This window comes from Mauremys reevesii, linkage group 2 (genome assembly GCF_016161935.1).
Source record: "Mauremys reevesii isolate NIE-2019 linkage group 2, ASM1616193v1, whole genome shotgun sequence".
NCBI lineage: Eukaryota > Metazoa > Chordata > Testudines > Geoemydidae > Mauremys > Mauremys reevesii.
This window is the reverse complement of record NC_052624.1, coordinates 264,249,457-264,266,690: the sequence shown is the minus strand read 5'-3', so window position 1 is coordinate 264,266,690 and position 17,234 is coordinate 264,249,457. Positions and strand designations below refer to the sequence as shown.

Sequence of the window (17,234 nt, the reverse complement as noted above, 5' to 3'; positions counted from 1 at the left end):
CAGATAAAACTGATTCAAGAAACCATAATGTGACAAAATCAGAGCCATTTGGAAAAAAAACATTATGAGGTTTAGTGTCTGGGAAAACTAACTGCATTGAAACAGACCAGCAGAAGAAGTACAGGATGCCAAGAGAGGGGGGAAAAAACCTCATTATTGTAGTTAAGGATGTGCCAACACTTTAGTTATGAGCCTTTATTTGTAGGGTTTGTTGTTTTTACCTCTACCATAAAACTGACTGAGGCTGAGGCTTAGATTGCAGAACTATGGGCCTGATCCTGACAAGGTAGCAATGGGAATTTTGTCATTCACTTCAATGGGAGCAGGATCCAGCTCATGTTTTTAAATGGATGTGCCCCCCTCCTCTTTGTGCATAAGTTGTGTGCATGCCCACCTGCCCCCAGCATTGTGCATGCAGAGTAGAAATGCTTTCATATGTGTTGAGGGCTTCTTGGCTCCTAAGCTGCCAGTGGTGGGAGCACTTTCCCAATTTGCACACCCATTTGTGACACACATGAGTGCATGTATGGGAACTTCTTGCACATGCAAGTGAGCGTTGACTTTAAAAAGTTTAGTCCCTAACGTGCTAGCTAATGAGCACATTTTTATTATTTTTTTAATTACAATGATTTATGTGGAAACTTCTGGCCATCTTGAAGCTAGAGAGTAACAAAAATCAGAATGCTCTACTAGTGTTGGAGGCAAATCACAATGCAACCTCAAGCACACAAAGGCCTCACGCAGCATCTGTAGCCTTCAGCTAACCAGAAGAGCTAAGGGAGCACTTGCATGGAGACTTCAAAGCAGACTGTCTCCCCCAATGCTGTAGCACAATGGGCTGCCAGTGAGAGGGGCAAGGGGAAAATAGTTCTGGTTCCTGACACTGCCCCTAAGCAGGATTCATTTAAGTTTGGCTCCTGCAGTGTTAACTAGGACTGTAGGAGTCAGACTCTATTCCTCTCTGTTCTCGAGCTTCCATCTCTAGGCTCTCATCCTACCTGGGTTCCCCCTGTTGAGCTGGTCTGGCTCAGGGTAACAAAGTGGCAACTTTATTATGCACACTGGATTTTTTCTAACCTCCATTGTCTGAAACATGTTCAAGGATCATAACCCTATTTCTGATTTAAAAGCCCCCTACCACACTGAATAGGAAATTAGGATATTCTAATAGCTTTGAGATATCCCATAGACGTTAATAGAAAAGCAAAACCTATAAATAGGACATCATTCACCACTATGGTATGGCTTTTTAGTGCCATTTGTATTTTAGATAGAAAGCTCTTTGAGGCAGGGAGTATCATTCACTATATTATTGCCAATGTGGCTCCAATGGTTCGACAATATTCGGCCCCTTGTTTCTGTTAGGAGGAGAGATTGATGGTGGACTCAGATATATTCCTTGGTGCAATCCTGTTGATTTACAAATGATGTACAGTAGGTCCTAGTTCCCTGCATATGGTAGGAACAAATAGCAGCTGGAAGTTTTCTGATTCACTATTCCAAGTAGGCCCCCCAAGTCAGTTCTGCACCCAACAAACTCTCCCTGCTACCTCTCAGGGCCACATTCATGAATGCTGCGCTCCCTCTCTGCTTGCTTTTTCCTGGCTTTCTCCTTCTTGCACACACACATTTTGCCAAATGATCCCTTAGGCCATGTCTACACTACAAAATTAAGTCAATCTTACTTATGTCAGCATATAGCCGCCACAGTAATTACATCACTTGTGAGTGTCTCCACTTTGCGTCTTGTGTCAGCGATGAGCGTCCTCACCAGGAAGGCTTATATTGATTGTACTGTCAGTGTAGGGCACCGTGGGACGGCTCCTGAAAGCCAGTAACAGTTGCCGTAAGCAACGCAGAGTCTACACTGACTCTGTGTCAACCTAATTACATCAGTCTTGATTCTACACTGCTCATGGAGGTGGAGTTATTAAGTCAGCATAGCAGGGCAGTTAGATCGGTGGGAGCAAAATTTTAAGTGTAGACACTTCCATAGTTAGGTCGATGTACGCTGCTTTGTGTCTACCTCACTCTATAGTGTAGACCAGACCTTAGCCTCAGCCTGCACAGTCAACTTCTGCTCAGGGTTTGCCATGTGGCCCACTGCCTTGGGCGGTGCCTTCTATAGTTTCCAGCTATCTCACTGCGTAAACGGAATTAGTTGTTCTTTCCACAGAGCCTGAAAGAAGGGTGCTTAGCACACTCATCAGTGTTCACCAGCCTGATGATTATCTATAGAGCAAAGATCCACTTGATGGCAGTCATTAACACTTTCCAGCATAATCATATGTTTATACAGTGCCTAGCACAACGTGGCTCTGAGCAGGTTGAGGACCTCAGCACTACTACAATAGAAATGTTAAATTACGATAGAACCCTATTGCTTGAATCCCTATTAAATTCTATATGGGGCTTTTCCAAACAGGCCGGTCATCTGGTGCAGCTATTTATGAGCTATGTCTACAGTGGATCCCTTTTTAGTGACCATGGACTTGGCCTTGCATGGTGCTGAGCACTCCGGTGAGGCGCTAAGCACCTTGGACTCCCACTGAAGCCCTCAAGGGAGCATTGAACCCTACCAGTATAGTATGATGATTATATTATTTCACAGAACAGCTTCACTGGGATGAGAGTTTGCACACTGCAATGTTCTGGTAACAACTAAGGGCCTTCATTCTAATGCACAAGAAACAGAGTCCACTATACTGCAACCGGTGTTTATCATTTGCTTTTTATAAAGAAAGGAACTGAGAGCCTGAAGGAGAGAAAGGAAATGGAAAGAAAAAATATCCGGAAAAGCCCCACAATATTGCCTTAAATACCCTTTAATCTATTCTTGTTCCTACTGTACACTCTCACCGGCATTTCAGGGACCATTCTCAAGAGTGTGATTTACTGATTTAAAGACTAGACTGTGTCTGGCTCTGTGGAGCACACAAGGAGGGGAGAGGACACAAGGAACCGTCTGCTCCTGCCCCTTGGCTTGGAGGCCAGATACCATCCCAGCCTTTGTTCTCAGAGAACATGAGGGGAGTTAGAATCTAACTTCAACTATGATCTCAGCTTCCCAAAATAGAATGAGAGGGCACAAATACAGCAGAACAAGAGCACCTCCCCCTCTCCACAGCAGGTACCAGGACTGGCCCCTCACAGGATGGAAGGCATGCTGCACCGTGCCTGCTTCAGGTACAATTCCTTGGGGTGCTTCTGCTGGGGTGATGTGCCTCTGCATGTCCAGCTATTTACCATTGGACTGGCCCCTAAAGCTCCACTCTAGCCCTTACATCTCCTTCTTTTTACTTTTTTAATGAGAAAAATGTCATCCCTGGTTTCTCCCAACTCTGGGATAAGAGGGGGGTGATGGCTGTCATGAGACTCTCGCTTAGGGCACCAGCACCTGTGATGTTGGCCCTGCACACCCTTATTATTTACCTCTGCTGGAACGGGGAAGGGAAAGGGAGGAGATTTTAAATAAGTTGGGAACAAGGACAAGCCTCAATTACATACAGTGCAGTTGCCAATATACTATAGGTATTTCAGTGGGAACCACGCAGGAGTTCTGAAATGGCACAAACATGCGCCACGCATATAGTAACCTCAGTGTGCTGGATTAATTAAATAACATTCATTTTATTTTTTGTAAAATTTAAACCTTGGCTTTTCTATAAACAGGGCAAAAATCATTAAGCTATTGGTGGTGGGGGGTTGTTTGTTTGTTTGTTTGCTTATAAAGTTTCTAAAGTTTGAAAAATACTTAGCGTCAAATTTCTGTCATTTGTTGCTTAAGTTTTTGCAGTAACAGATTCCCTAGGTGCCTATAGTTCTGCCCCTGGGCAAGTGCACTGCTGCATCACTTTAGGTGCCTATCTCCCACCTAAGCCCTGAGGGATTCACGAACCAGGGGAAAGATAGGTATTCAGCTATCTAAGTCGCATGCAGGGCCTGGTCCAGTTAGTGTGCTCAGAGACAGCCTAACCCCACGCAAAAGAGCTGGGAGGGGGAGTAGGGGAGGGGCCGTAGGGAGAGGAGGAGCAGGAGCAGGAGAACAACCATCACCCTTATAATGTTTAGCCCAATGGTTAGGGTACTCCGCTGGGATGTGAGAGACTTCTGGGTCAAGTCCCCCCGCTGTCTGAACAGAAGGGTTTTGGATAGGGATCTGCCATCTCTCAGATGAGTGTCCTAACAACTAGGCTATAATGCTTTCTCTGGCCCAGATAATGTTTAATTACTACTAAAAGTGGAACAACTTCAATAGGAGGGATTGAAGAAGCCCCACATCAGACTATTCCGTAGCCTAATGGCTGGGCCATTCACCTGAGAGGTGGCAGATCCCTGTTCAAAGACCCCCTCAGAGGCAGGAGGGGAACTTAAACGAGGGCTCCCTGCTCCCCACCTGGATTGGTACCCTTGCCCAACCACTAGGTTCTAGGCCAGCACCCCTGTCTGCTGCCCCTCATCCTGGCTGCTTCCTGTGGAATTAGGCGGCTTCTGATCAGGCCGCACACACAACTTAGGCAGCTAAATAACTGTCTTCCCCCCATTTGTGAATCACAAGCAGAAATAGGTGCCTCCCTGAACCCAGATTTTGACACCAAATTATGAAAGAGGGGAGGGGTTTAGTATACCCCTGTCTCCTCAGCATCTCCCATTGGCTACCCTGACGGCTCCCTGACATGCTGGTTTTGTGGATTGCATTCTGAGGCATGTATCTCTCCCCATTCATTGTATAGGAGCCTAGGCACCTAACTCAGACTTTGTACATTGCACTGTTGTTCACCTATAATTTTATAGGCACCTAAAAGTTAGGTGTTGTGACACTCAGCATCACAATAACTGAGTCCTTTTTGTGGATCCAGGCCTTTATCAATTCCATGCTTCTTCTTCCCCATCTATAAAATGGCTATAACAATACTAGCCTCCTTGTGAGGCTTAATTAATTAATGTTTGTACAGCACTTTGAGATCCTTGGGAAGAGGAAGCTAGAAAAGGGAAAAGTATTATTCATCTTTCCTAATCATAGAAATTTAAAGTTTTCAAACTCCTTGTTAATGTTAGAGTCCCTTCCATACAATGCTTGCTCAGTCGTAAGTGAAAGATCCTGAATCACCACATAACTTGAAAGACAAATAGTAGAAAGGAGTGATGGTTTGTGGGCTTGTTACTAAGACAATGGTCCTTTCTACCTCTCGAATACAGATTAGGTAATCGCTGTGCAGAGGCCTCTGTGAAATGCCCAAATAGCCTCAATCCATTGTCAGTGTTGCCAACTTTTGCAATTTTTGATATTTTTCTTAAAGCCTCAGCTCCTACAGTTAGGTGATTGCAGGAGAATTTCATCTTTCACTAACAAGGTATGTTTCTAGCTCTCATAGCTGCAAAGAAAGCTTGTAAATGTCACATGAGTGCACCCTAAAGGCTCAAAAGCCACAGGGCAAATAAACAAACACAAAAATGTATTATTTTTGCATGCCATGATTTTTAAGACAGCCTCATGACTTTTGAGCACTGGGTATGGCAAGACTGCCTGTTGTTTAGCCACATCTCAGCAGATATTTAAAAAACAGAATAAGCACAGAGACTACTTTCACGTGGAAGTGTCCCTGTTAATACAGCACTGGGGCATACTGGCAGGGCCCAGAGGAGAAGCTTGCACAGCCTAGGACAGTGGTTCTCAACCTGGAGTACTTGTACCCCAAGGGGTATGCAGATGTCTTTCAGGGGCACATCAACTCATCTAGATAGTTGCCTAGTTTTACAACAGGCTGCATAAAAAGCATTAGCGAAGTCATTACAAACTAAAATTTCATACAGTCAATGACTTGTTTGTACTGCTCTATAGTCTATAGACTGAAATGCAAGTACAATATTTATATTCCATAAGAACATAAGAACATAAGAACATAAGAAAGGCCGTACCGGGTCAGACCAAAGGTCCATAACAGGCAATGATCAAATGATCTCTCTCCTGCCATCCATCTCATCCTCCCATCCTGGCTAATAGCCATTTATGGACTTAGCCACCATGAATTTCAGTCCCTTTTAAACATTGTTATATGTCTAGCCTTCACAACCTCCTCAGGTAAGGAGTTCCCACAAAGTTGACTGTGCGCTGTGTGAAAAAGAACTTCTTTATTTTTTTTTTACCTGCTGCCTTATTTAATTTCATTTGTGACCCTTAGTTTATATATATTATAAGTAAAAAAACTTTTTTTCCACTTTCTCAACATCACTCATCACTCATGATTTTATATACCTCTATCCCCCCCCCTTCTTCTTTTCTTTCCAAACTGAAGAGTCCTAGCCTCTTTAATCTTTCCCTCATATTCTCTTTTCTCTAACCCCTATCATTTTTTAGCTCTTTTCTGACCTTTTCTAGTGCTAGAATATCTTTTTGAGGTGAGGAGACCCACATCTACACAGTATTAATATATTCTCAGTCTTATTCTCTATCCCCTTTTAATGATTCCTAACATCCTGTTTGCTTTTCCAATGTGCATTACTTTACATTTATCCATTAAAATTTCATTTGCCATTTTGTGCCCAATCACTTAGTTTTTGTGAGATCTTTTGAAGTCTTCACAAATGCTTTTGGTCTTAACTATCTTGAGCAGTTTAGTATCATCTGCAAACTTGCCCACCTCACTTTTTTACCCCTTCTCCAGATCATTTATGAATATTGAATACCATTCTGAGAATTTACCATTAATCAATCCATGAAAGGACCTTTCTTTTTATCCGTCCACGGATCCCCTTGTCCACATGTTTGTTGACCCTCAAAAGAACTCTATAGATTAGTAAAGACGATTTCCTTTCCCTTTACAGAAACCATGTTATTGCTTGCTCAGTTTTTTTTTTTTTTGTGTGTGACAATTTTTTTATTCTTTTTCAACTTGTTTAATTAGCTAACTTCCAGTCATTGGGTACCGGGTCGATTTAAAGGACAGGTTACAAACCTTATAATTAGTTTCCTCTACTGATACTTCAATCTGTGACAGTTCTCAGATTTGTCACCTACAAACGCGCCAGCTCAGGTTGGGAATCTCTCCTAACATCCAGCGTGTGAAGACTGGCAAAAAATCCATTTAGTTTCTCTCCCCTGACTTTATCATCTAAAAACATTTTGTTATTTACTTTGGAGTTTCAGTTGATTTATTTTATAATTATATGGCAAAAATGAGAAAGTAAGCAATTTCCCAGTAATAGTGTGTTGTGACACTTTTGTATTTTTATGTCTGATTTAGAAAGCAGGTAGTTTTTAAGTGAGGTGAAACTTGGGGTAGGCAAGACAAATCAGACTCCTAAGAAGGATACAGTAGTCTAGAGAAGCTGAGAGCCACGGATCTAGCAGTATTTGAACTGGAAGGCAAACATGAAGTACTAGGCTCATGTAGTAAGAGGCAGAGAGGCATAACTGGTTCGGTCCCACAAGGTGCTGTGCACTCTAGACCCAGCCCAGTTGAAAGCCACTGGCCTAGGACACTACTGGGCTTCTTCCCCAGGTACAGGGCTTAGAGCAAAGATTCCCTAACAGGAACCACTTTCCATGTGCACCTTGGACTGCATGGAAACAACCTGGAACATTCCTTCTACTTTGTGATAAGTGAAGTTTCACTGTATTCACTATACATTAGTGCTACTGTATTTATTTAAATCCACTCATCCCTTAAAAAGAATCATTTCCACTGTGTTGTTTAATTGTGTCTATATGGCTTAGTCTATGAAAAAATAAGCTTGTATTTCAGCTATCACCAACATTGCCCAACCTACTTCCCTACCAGTTATTTGTTTCAGCACCTTATTACACCTTGTAAAACTAGACTGAAAGCTCTTTGGGGCAGGGGCTGTGTCTCACTGTGAGTATGTAGCTCTTCTGCCAGGTAGAGCCAGCAGCAACCAGGGCTGGGTTCTATCTCTAGGGCTTCCTTTCCATTGATACACCACAGAACCAGCTCGAGCCCCTACCCAATAAGCTGGGAAAATTACACACCACCCTTGGCACCTCTAAAGGCAATACTTACCCGCTCGCAAGCACAAAGTCTGAGTGTAGAAAAGAAACATTTTAATAAAACTCCTAATAAATCCTATTTAGTGCTATTCTTTGAACAGTAGAGAAAAACCCTTAGTGAGGCTATGCTACCTCCTGACTAGAATATCTCCCACCTTTTACTCTTATAGGGAGCTGGCATTCAAGCCCCTGGCTTAACAAGGTTCTTTCAACTGAGGGTGACCCCCCTATTTGGGCTAGGTTACGTACAGTCCTGCTTTCCTGTTTTCCTACAATAATTACAACATTGGTAACTGTATTTCACTACCCCCTGCATACAGTACTAAGGTGATTTGTAACCCAACACCAGCCAAGTCTGTTGAATATGTAAACAGAGCAGGAGCAAATTGTATTTACATAAACAGACCCAAAGTCTCTCCCCCTCCCAGCTAGCTGTCAGGGAAGCATTCATTCAGACCCTGCTTACAAGTATGTACACACAGCAAAGGAAAACCTGCAGCTGTCCTGGACCAGCCAACTTGGACTTGTGGGGCTTAGGCTGTGGGGCTGTTTCACTGCTGTGTAGACTTCTGGGCTCAGGCTGGAGCTCCCACTCCAAAGGGTCCTAAAGCCTGGACTTAAATTCAGCTGGAGCTGTCCAGAGTGGACAAACCCACAGGGCTGAAGCCCTTAGCCCTGGCACCTCCTGCAGGTCTGAAGCCTTGAATCTCGGCGCACCCCACAGGGATGAAGCCCCAAACCCCTCGGTGGGGCTAAAGCCCTGAGCTCTGGCATGCCCTGCAGGGAAGAAGCCCTGAGGCCCAGCGCCTCCTGAAGAGATGAAGCCCCAAGCCCTAGTGTGTCCCATGGAGCTGAAGCTCTGAGCCCTAGTGCCTCCCATGGAGCACGTTTCCGGCTTGCTCAGCCCCTGTCCCCGGCAGTCGGGCCAGGATGGGGAATGGAGGTGGCCAGCTGCCAATCCCTCCCCAGCTGGGCTCTCTCTCAGGCACAGAGGCAGCAGCCTGGAGCAGACACCCTCAGCGGGCATGAGAAGTGGCTCCATCCTGCTTCCCGCCCAGGCCCGGTGCCAGAGAGAGGGGCCGAACGTACCGGGACGGGGGTGCAGCAAGAGAAGGACAGAGCCCCCAGCTCCCTGGCAGGTAACTGGTGGGGCAGGGAGAGCGTGGCAGCCCCGGACTGGGCGCAGGTTCCCTGGCCTCGGCTCAGCCAGAGGTAGGGGCGCTGCCCATGCCCCGCCCTCCCCTGCTGAGGTGTCCAAGAGCTTCGGAGAGGCGATGGTGCTGCCAGTCTCCTTGAGCCAGGGCTCACCCAGCCAGGCCCAAAGGGGTGTGCTCCCCCCTCCTGTGGCCCCAGCCCCCTAGGAGCCAGTGGGATTGGCGGCCCAGGGAGGTGTGGCTGGAAGTTCCTCTCAGAGGCGACATGTGGGGTGGTCATGTGTGCCCCTCTTTATATTGTGACCCCCCCTTCCCCAGTATCAGGAGGCACGCGTCATCTCTGATTGTTACCACTCAAGAAAGAGATGTTGGAATCATTGTGGATAGTTCTCTGAAAACATCTGCTGAACGTGCAGCAGCAGTTTAAAAAAGCGAACAGAATGTTAGGAATCATGAGGAAAGGGATAGATAATAAGACAGAAAGTATATAACGCTGTGTAACAGGGCATCCTTGGTCCTGCTTCTCTCTCAGTCGACAGGCTACTCAGAGACCCTTGAGTGACAGAGTGCTAGGTATGAAAGCCTGAGTCAGCACTCGGTTCACTTGCCACTATATAAATCCAGGGTACGCCCACACCTTGAAAACTGAGTGCAGCTCTGGTTGCCCCATTTCAAAAAAGATATATTAGAATTGGAAAAAGTACAGAGAAGGGCAACAAAAATGATTAGGGGGATGGAACAGCTTCCATAGGACGAGAGATTAAAAGGACTGGGACTGTTCATCTTAGAAAAGAGACAACTAAAGGGAGAGATGATAGAGGACTATAAAATCATAAACGGTGTGGAGAAAGTGAATAAGGAAGTGTTACTCCTTCTCATAATAGTCAAATAGAAATAGACAAAAAGACAAAAGGAAGTATTTCTTCACACAATGCACAGTCAATGCACAGTGGGACTTGTTGCCAAAAAGGCCATCTCAAAAAAGAATTAGAGAAGTTCATGGAGCATAGGTCCATTGATGGCTATTAGCCAGGATGGTCAGGGATCATGGGCAGCAGGTGACCTGCTGGCTCGGGGAGACTACCCCTACTCCTCCCATCCCCCTTCTCTCACCAGAGCCCAGAGGCCCCCCCTCCACCCTGTGGCCGCCAGCTCCTGAGCACTGAGTGGGCAGGCGACCTTCCAAGTGCCAGGTGGGCAGGTGGGCCGCGGACCCCTGAGCCTTGGGCATGCAGGCGGCCCCCCAGCCCCCAAGTGCCGGGTGGCACGTGGTTCCCAGCCCCAGTGCCCCCAGGCTCCCCCGAGCACAGGGCAGGCAGCCCCAGCGCTGGCAGCCCACCCTCAAGCACTGCATGGTGCGACCCCAGTGCCCAGGGGCCCTCCAGCACTGGGCAGCCCCAGTGGCCCCAGCCACCCCAAGTCCCAGCTGCAGGCCAGCCACGGCCCCCTAGCCCTAGCCCCAGCTCCAGCCCCAGCCCACTTCCCTGAAGAGGTGCAGCTAGCCTGTCTGGGCTGGGGCCAAGAGGGAAAGGAAAGCAAGAGGGGGCCTTTAGGGGAGAGCCACACTGGGCTGTTTGGGGAGGCACAGCCTCCCCCAGCCTGTGATATGTGCCGCCCATGTCTGGGATGCAACCCCATGCTCTGGGTATCCCTAAACCTTCGCTGCTAGAAGCTGGGACTGGGGATGGATCACTCAATAATTGCCCTGTTCTGCTCATTTCCTCTGACGCATCTGGCAGCAGACAGGCAACTGGGCCGTTCTTATGTTCATGTTCTGTCCCAAAACCAGAACCACCCTTCTGAGTCTGTACTGTTGTAGGGGCATTTGTGGTTAGTGACACTGGCTCAGCTGGAGTGGGGGGTCCCTCCTTATGCAGACTATAAAGAGAAAGATAGGCAAAGTGGAGAGATCAGGTAGGGGAAGGGAACTAGCCCCCTGACTTCCAAAACCAGGGGTGGAGAGACGAGACTGCTCCCCGGAAGAAATGGGAGGTAAAGGGCTGGGAGGAATGGGGTTGAAAGCGGATTTGGGTAGATTTCAGCTAGCGTTGGTCTACTGACGCATCTGTGCTTGCTGCTGGGAGGTGGGGCTGGAGCAGGTGAGCTGCCCTCCAGGTGCCTCCTGCTATGGACCCTCCTGTGGGCTGGAGGTGGCCAGGGAGCCGCAGGAGCTGACAGGTGCCTGCAGCGCGGGGGCCGCTGCTAGGGGCTTGCCGGGGCGCGCAGCGGGCTGGGATCGGCGCTGCCCCTGCCTCCCCTCCACGTGGCGCCCGCAGCAGGTGAGCGGCGGCCGGCGGGCGGGGGGTGGCGCCTGGGATCAGGTGAGCGGCTGCCAGGCTGCTGCCGGCGGCCGGCCGGGGCGCTAGGCTGAGCGCGGGCTTTGCTCCGCCCCCCGGCGCAGCTGGCGGCGCTCGGGGCGCTCCCGGGGCGCAGCCCTGTCCTGTGCGGGGCTGTCGGTCGGGCTGTGCAATCACATGGCGCGCTAAGAATGCTCCAAAGATGGCGGTGGCGGTAGCGGCGGCGGCAGCGGCCGGCGGCCGGGCGCAGCAGCGGAGCGGCTGGCTGGAAGTCCTGGTGCGGGACCGCTGGCACAAAGTCCTGGCCAACGTGGGCGAGGATGCCCTGGTGCTGAGCTGCGAGGAGCGCGCCGACGGCGCAGCCCACAACGGCGTCGGGGCCAGCGGCAACGGGGCGCCCTGCCGAGGGGCTGCCGCTGCCCGCGGGAGCCAGCCGGGCGCCGCGGGCAACCCCGGCGGAGCGGCCGAGCCTCCGGGCGGCGGCGGCAGCAACAGCAGCAGCCCCAAGGCGGGGGGTGGCCCCGGGGTGCGCACCGCCTTCACCGAGCTCCCGGAGCAAGTGCCCGACGCCATCTCCAACAAGAAGCGGTGCGTGAAGGTGCAGAAGCAGGAGCTGGGCGGGCTGGGCATCAGCATCAAGGGCGGCAAGGAGAACAAGATGCCCATCCTCATCAGCAAGATCTTCAAGGGGCTGGCGGCCGACCAGACCCAGGCCCTCTACGTGGGCGATGCCATCCTGGCCGTGAACGGGACGGACCTGCGGGACGCCACCCACGACGAGGCGGTGCAGGCGCTCAAGCGGGCGGGCAAGGAGGTGCTGCTGGAAGGTAAGGGGTTAAAATGGGCCCGGCAGCTCCCCCCTTTCCCCCTTCCCCGTCCGCGCACGGGGAGGCCAGGGTCGCCCAGCGGGGCAGGTGGGGGGTGAGCAGGGGGGAAGACACCGTGACTCCGGTATGCCCCAGCCACTTTCCCTGCTCCCGTGAGAGGCTCGCGGGTCAGGGCTTTGCTGGTGCCTATGGGGCAGCGGTAGGTAAGGGGTGACAGACGCCGCAGAGCTGGCCACTCTTGCTACCTGTTCTCTGGCGTGTTTATGGCGCGGCGGAGGGACATATCCGCCCCGGAGCGCTCAGATCACAAACTCCAGGGCTGTGCTAGTCTGTGTGACTGGAAAGTAAAGAGTTAATTTCTTTTAAAGCAGCGCTAAGATCCCCAGGCGCACAGCTCAGGACTTTGCAACTCTATAAGGAAAGCAGATCGGATCGTACGTTAGCAGAGAGGTTCCAGCCTATGGCTAGGGAACGTTAGGAGTTAATTTGACTAAAGAAACTCCAGGAACCCCAGCTGCAAAGCTGCCGGCTTTGCAAGTTTCTCTGGGTGTATGTTTTTAACAAAAAAAAAAAAAAAAGAGAGAGAGAAAAAAAAGAGGAGGAAAGCTTTGCCTGCCAGATCAGAACACAAACTACAGTACGGTGCAAACCTGAGCAGGATATAAAGCAACTGCATGTCTCTGGCCACACAGTTGAGGGATTTGAAACTCTCTGTCACTGGGAGGAAAGAAGTGTGACAGAACTCCAGGAACTACAGAGATCACACACATTGACGTGGGTTAAGTGAAAATTATCTCCAGGATCCCCAGCCTGCGGCTTTGCAGCCCTTCTTTCTGCAAGGAGAAGTGGTTAGGAAAGCCTTCCTAAACAGCTGAGATAACACATGACAGGGTGAGGGGGGAAAAAAAAGAAGAAGCAGACCTCAGATCCACAAGGAGGAGAGTTTGACTACTACTTTTGCTCTGCAAAAGGGGGGAGAAACAAGCAGATCAGATCACACAGGGCTATGCCAACCTATGTGACTTTAAATGACTGAAATTTACCCTCCCCTTCCTAGGTCATAGCAGGGGGGAAAGGGAACAAATCTGATAGAAATTTGCAAATATCTCATTGAAACATTTGCAGGGAAAAAACAAACAGACATTGATTCCCAAGCAGCAGTGAGATGATCTTTTAGAAGCCACCTTAAAAACTGAATGCAAAAGAAGCGAGTCTCACTCTAAATGAGTTAGTTTTGGCACACACTGTATTAAAGACCAAAAAAGAAGGCAAAGTGTTTGGGGAGGAGAGACAAAAACAAGAGAGAGGATAAGTGAGAGACCAGATAAAAAGTTCCATAGATCTCAAGACTTGTGAGAGCGGAATTGAAAGCTGTTTTTAAAAAAAAATCTTTTATGTGTCTTTTTTCCTTGAGGGTTAATTTAGATGCTAGACCTGAGAAAAGGTTCAGCAGAAAGAAACACGCCTCGTGTATGTTAAAAAGAAAATGCCCTTGGTGTGTATGTGTGTGTTTTGATAAAGTGCTTGTTTGTTTGTACATAAGTTCATTTAACCAGAGGTTCTTGACCTTAGAGTCATTAGCATCTGTGGAGTGAGGTGGTGAACCTGCTGCCATTCCATACCGCCTATCTGAGTTTGAAATGGATTTGCTCAGTCATTTGACACGTGTGGTTCTACTAAACAACAATACAATTTCTGATGTGCCTCTCTTGAGTCACTGAAGAACCGTAATACCTCTTGGAATGGGGTGCATTTGAGGATCAGTTGTAAATAGCGGACTATAAGTTTATGGTATGGAAAGGGGATGAGAATCCTTGGTTTAAAACCTTATAGAGTCTGTGGGGTAAAAGACAAGGCAGAACATTTCAGCTGATTCTGTGGCTGTGAAAGTGAGGAACTGATCAACTTTGCATTTTATAACAATGGGACCTCAGCACCCAGAAGAAATTGGGTAGTTGTTTGTCAGAGTTTTCTTATGTAATGGCCCCTTTTCTTCACCCAGCAGTGAAATAGTTCATGAAGGTCTACTAGGTCAGAGAGCAGAAAGGGAGAGGCTCCTGTGGCCAGATTCCATCTTTGGTAAGAGGTTACCGACGTATGGACAGAATTTGAACTTTGGTGTTGTCTAATGATTAACATAGCAAATACTGTACAATTTTCTTAACTCTTTTCCCCTATGCATAATACATAAAACTGGACATGCAGAAGCGATGTGACACTTATAAAAGAGTCAGTGTTGTTCCCTATAGGAGCAAAGACCAGGCAGTTTGACCAGGGATTCAGTCTACTCCTGCCCCCTCCATCCCCGTTTTTAAACCCTATTGCAGCTGCTGCCTTCGGCTCGTTCCTCCATTGAAATTAATGCTGATGCCTTATTTCTGCAACAGAGTAGTAGTGCTCATCATTCAATGGTATGTTTTCATAGTCACCCCAATGGATGACTGATGCTGAAATATTTACATCGGGCCAGGTCCACTGGAGAAATCAGAATCTGCCATAGTGTCTCCCAGATCCTGCTGTTCAGTTGACAGGGAATCTATGAAGGACAGGCAGCTTGAAACAAGAGAGCCAGTTTGAGAGTCAGTTTCCCACTTTGCAGATCATTCTTCAGTGATGCCATTTAAAACAGTCCTTCTATGACTAAAGAAAGGAAAATCAAAGGTTCTTTAAACTTTGTTTTTTAAAGAGGCTGACACAGCTGGACTGATCCTGCTGCAGTTGATGGGGGTTTTGCTGTTGCCTGCAGTGGGGACAGGATTATGCCCTATATTATTTACTTGCAGTTCCCTAACCTTAGCCTCCTAGAGAGCTCTGTATTAAAAACAGTGGGCTTTGCAGGAAAAACACACAGGTGTGCAAGAGACAAACCTCCAGGAATTCTCCCCCATTAAAAACAATTGGCAAGGCAGAGGAACGTTGCCAGCTGCTGTGCTAACACGTTAGTTCTTGTGTCGTGATACGTTATGCTTATATTGTTGGGGAAATAATGGAATTTACTCATGCCCGCTGGGCAACAAAATCTGAAGGGGCGAGTTTAGTGCAATGGAGTTCTAAGGGCCTGATCCTGAAAGATGCTGACTCTTTCTGTTCCCAATTTGAAGTGGGTGAGACTTGAAGGCACCCAGCATCTCACAGCAGTGAGGCCTTCATTTTATATGGTGTCCTCTATAGAAACACTATGCAAAAATGCTTGACCAGCTAAATGATGTATTTACAAAGTGGGAGTCAAACTGGGGTGCATTCCGCATGCCAGCACAGAGGATTAAGGCGATGGAAGGCACCCCCTTATCCCCTGTGCTTGCCACCTGCATTGCGGGTACTAACATGAAAGAGAGCGATGTGTATATGGGGCACGTGGCTGCTTCCCCTCCTGCATGGGTGGGCGTGGGGAATGGGGGTGCATGCAATAGGGATGAACCTTAGGTCTAACCCCTTCTCCCCAACTGCATCAGCCAACGTATCGGAGCTGGTGCAAGGGGCTGTAATCTGTACCAGTATAGGGATGGCTCAATTTCTTTCTGCTCTTAGGGTAGCAGAACAATGCGCTGTGCTTTGCTCAGGGCTTGTGGCACACCCTCAATCTCGTACCCATCTAACATGAAAGCAAGACAACACCAATTTAGAGTGTATGTTTAGAGAAAGACGTTTGTGTAACCTCCTGGTCAGCGTGTGCTGTGTCCCCCTCGGTGCCCGATCCCCAGAGGAGGAGTCTGTTACAGAAATTTGAAAATAGAAAGTAATTGAGGCAGAGAGGATGCTGTTTTGGGAGCTTTAGGTAGAAGGTGCTCACACCTAGTGGTTTTAAAGAAGCTTGGAAAAAGGCAGGGGAGCTGTCCCTGACTAGCCAAGGAAGTGGGAGAACTGTAGGAAATGCTGCCAGGGTGAAGAGGGACAGCTCCCCTGTGATCTTTCCTGAGGGGGAGCTGTGCTTCTTTCTGAGCCCCCTTACTTTAGTCCCTGCTTAGACCTACAACAGGAAAATCATGTGATGGGGGCAGGAGGCAGGCTGGTGAGCAGAGGGAGTGGGGATAGCACTGGAGCTTAGGTTGGATTGTCATCCTCAAATTCGTGTTTAACCATATATGCACTTAGATTTTGTTTAGATGGGAAACTAGAATATCTCGTTATAAAATGTGAACTGTTTACCTATGGGCTTGGAATGCTGCCTAATTGTTGTAATAGCTACTGCTTAAAAAGTGTGTGTGTGTAATTTATATTTTCCCTCCAGTTAAATTTGGTCCCCTTACAGTAGACACCACAGAAAACCTAATGATCTTTGAGATTGCGTGATGCGAGGTACTTACATTCAAATAGATAGATATCTTGTTTTTTGAATCACAGGAATATTAAAAAGCATCTAAGAATGATCGCTACATCATGGCACTTTCTGTAAGTACTAACGGGCCAAACAGATTGTATTGTACAGATTCCCTTTTTATGTTTCTATAATAAAGTTAAAAAAACTAAACATAATCTATGCTAGTTTCAGGCAGGATTGCCTCTGCCTGCTAATTCATTGGACTGGGGTAGAGGAAAATAACCTAACCAATGTATGTGTTCACGTCAGAGGGATTCGGATACTTTCTAACAGGCTAATATGGAGGTGGACATGATGGATGTGGGCAATTGGCAAAGCATTGAACACAGAATGGATCTTCACAGGGGTTCTTAATGTTTGTATGTATTTCACTCAGCATTTTTTGATATTCTCATTTAGACTAGAATAATAGTCATATAGGAGCAATTTCCTGCTCATTAGAGTGAATGGAAGCATATTGTTGCTCTGTACTATTATATGGTGTAATATTTCCCCAGTGGAATTTATATACAGTATTTCTAGGAGCTGAAAATACTGGCATCATGTACATTTAAAGTGTGAACTAAAGCAACGTGTGAAAAACAACTACTATAATAAATTTCCCTTTTCTTAATCTTCTCTTGGGGGAAA

General features: G+C 47.6%; 1 protein-coding gene across 2 annotated transcripts in view; it reads left to right on the top strand.

Annotated features, from left to right (window-relative positions):
- Window positions 1–11,567: 11,567 nt before the first annotated feature.
- Window positions 11,568–17,234, top strand: part of SNTB1 (syntrophin beta 1) — a 150,704-nt gene continuing 145,037 nt past the window's right edge. Inside the window, exon 1 of one of the 2 annotated variants that reach the window (XM_039526946.1) lies at window positions 11,568–12,286. In XM_039526946.1, the coding sequence (XP_039382880.1) occupies window positions 11,662–12,286 (625 nt within the window). In that variant the 5' untranslated portion in view covers window positions 11,568–11,661. The remainder of the gene's footprint in view (window positions 12,287–17,234) is intronic. The other variant, XM_039526945.1, reaches the window with a different exon arrangement.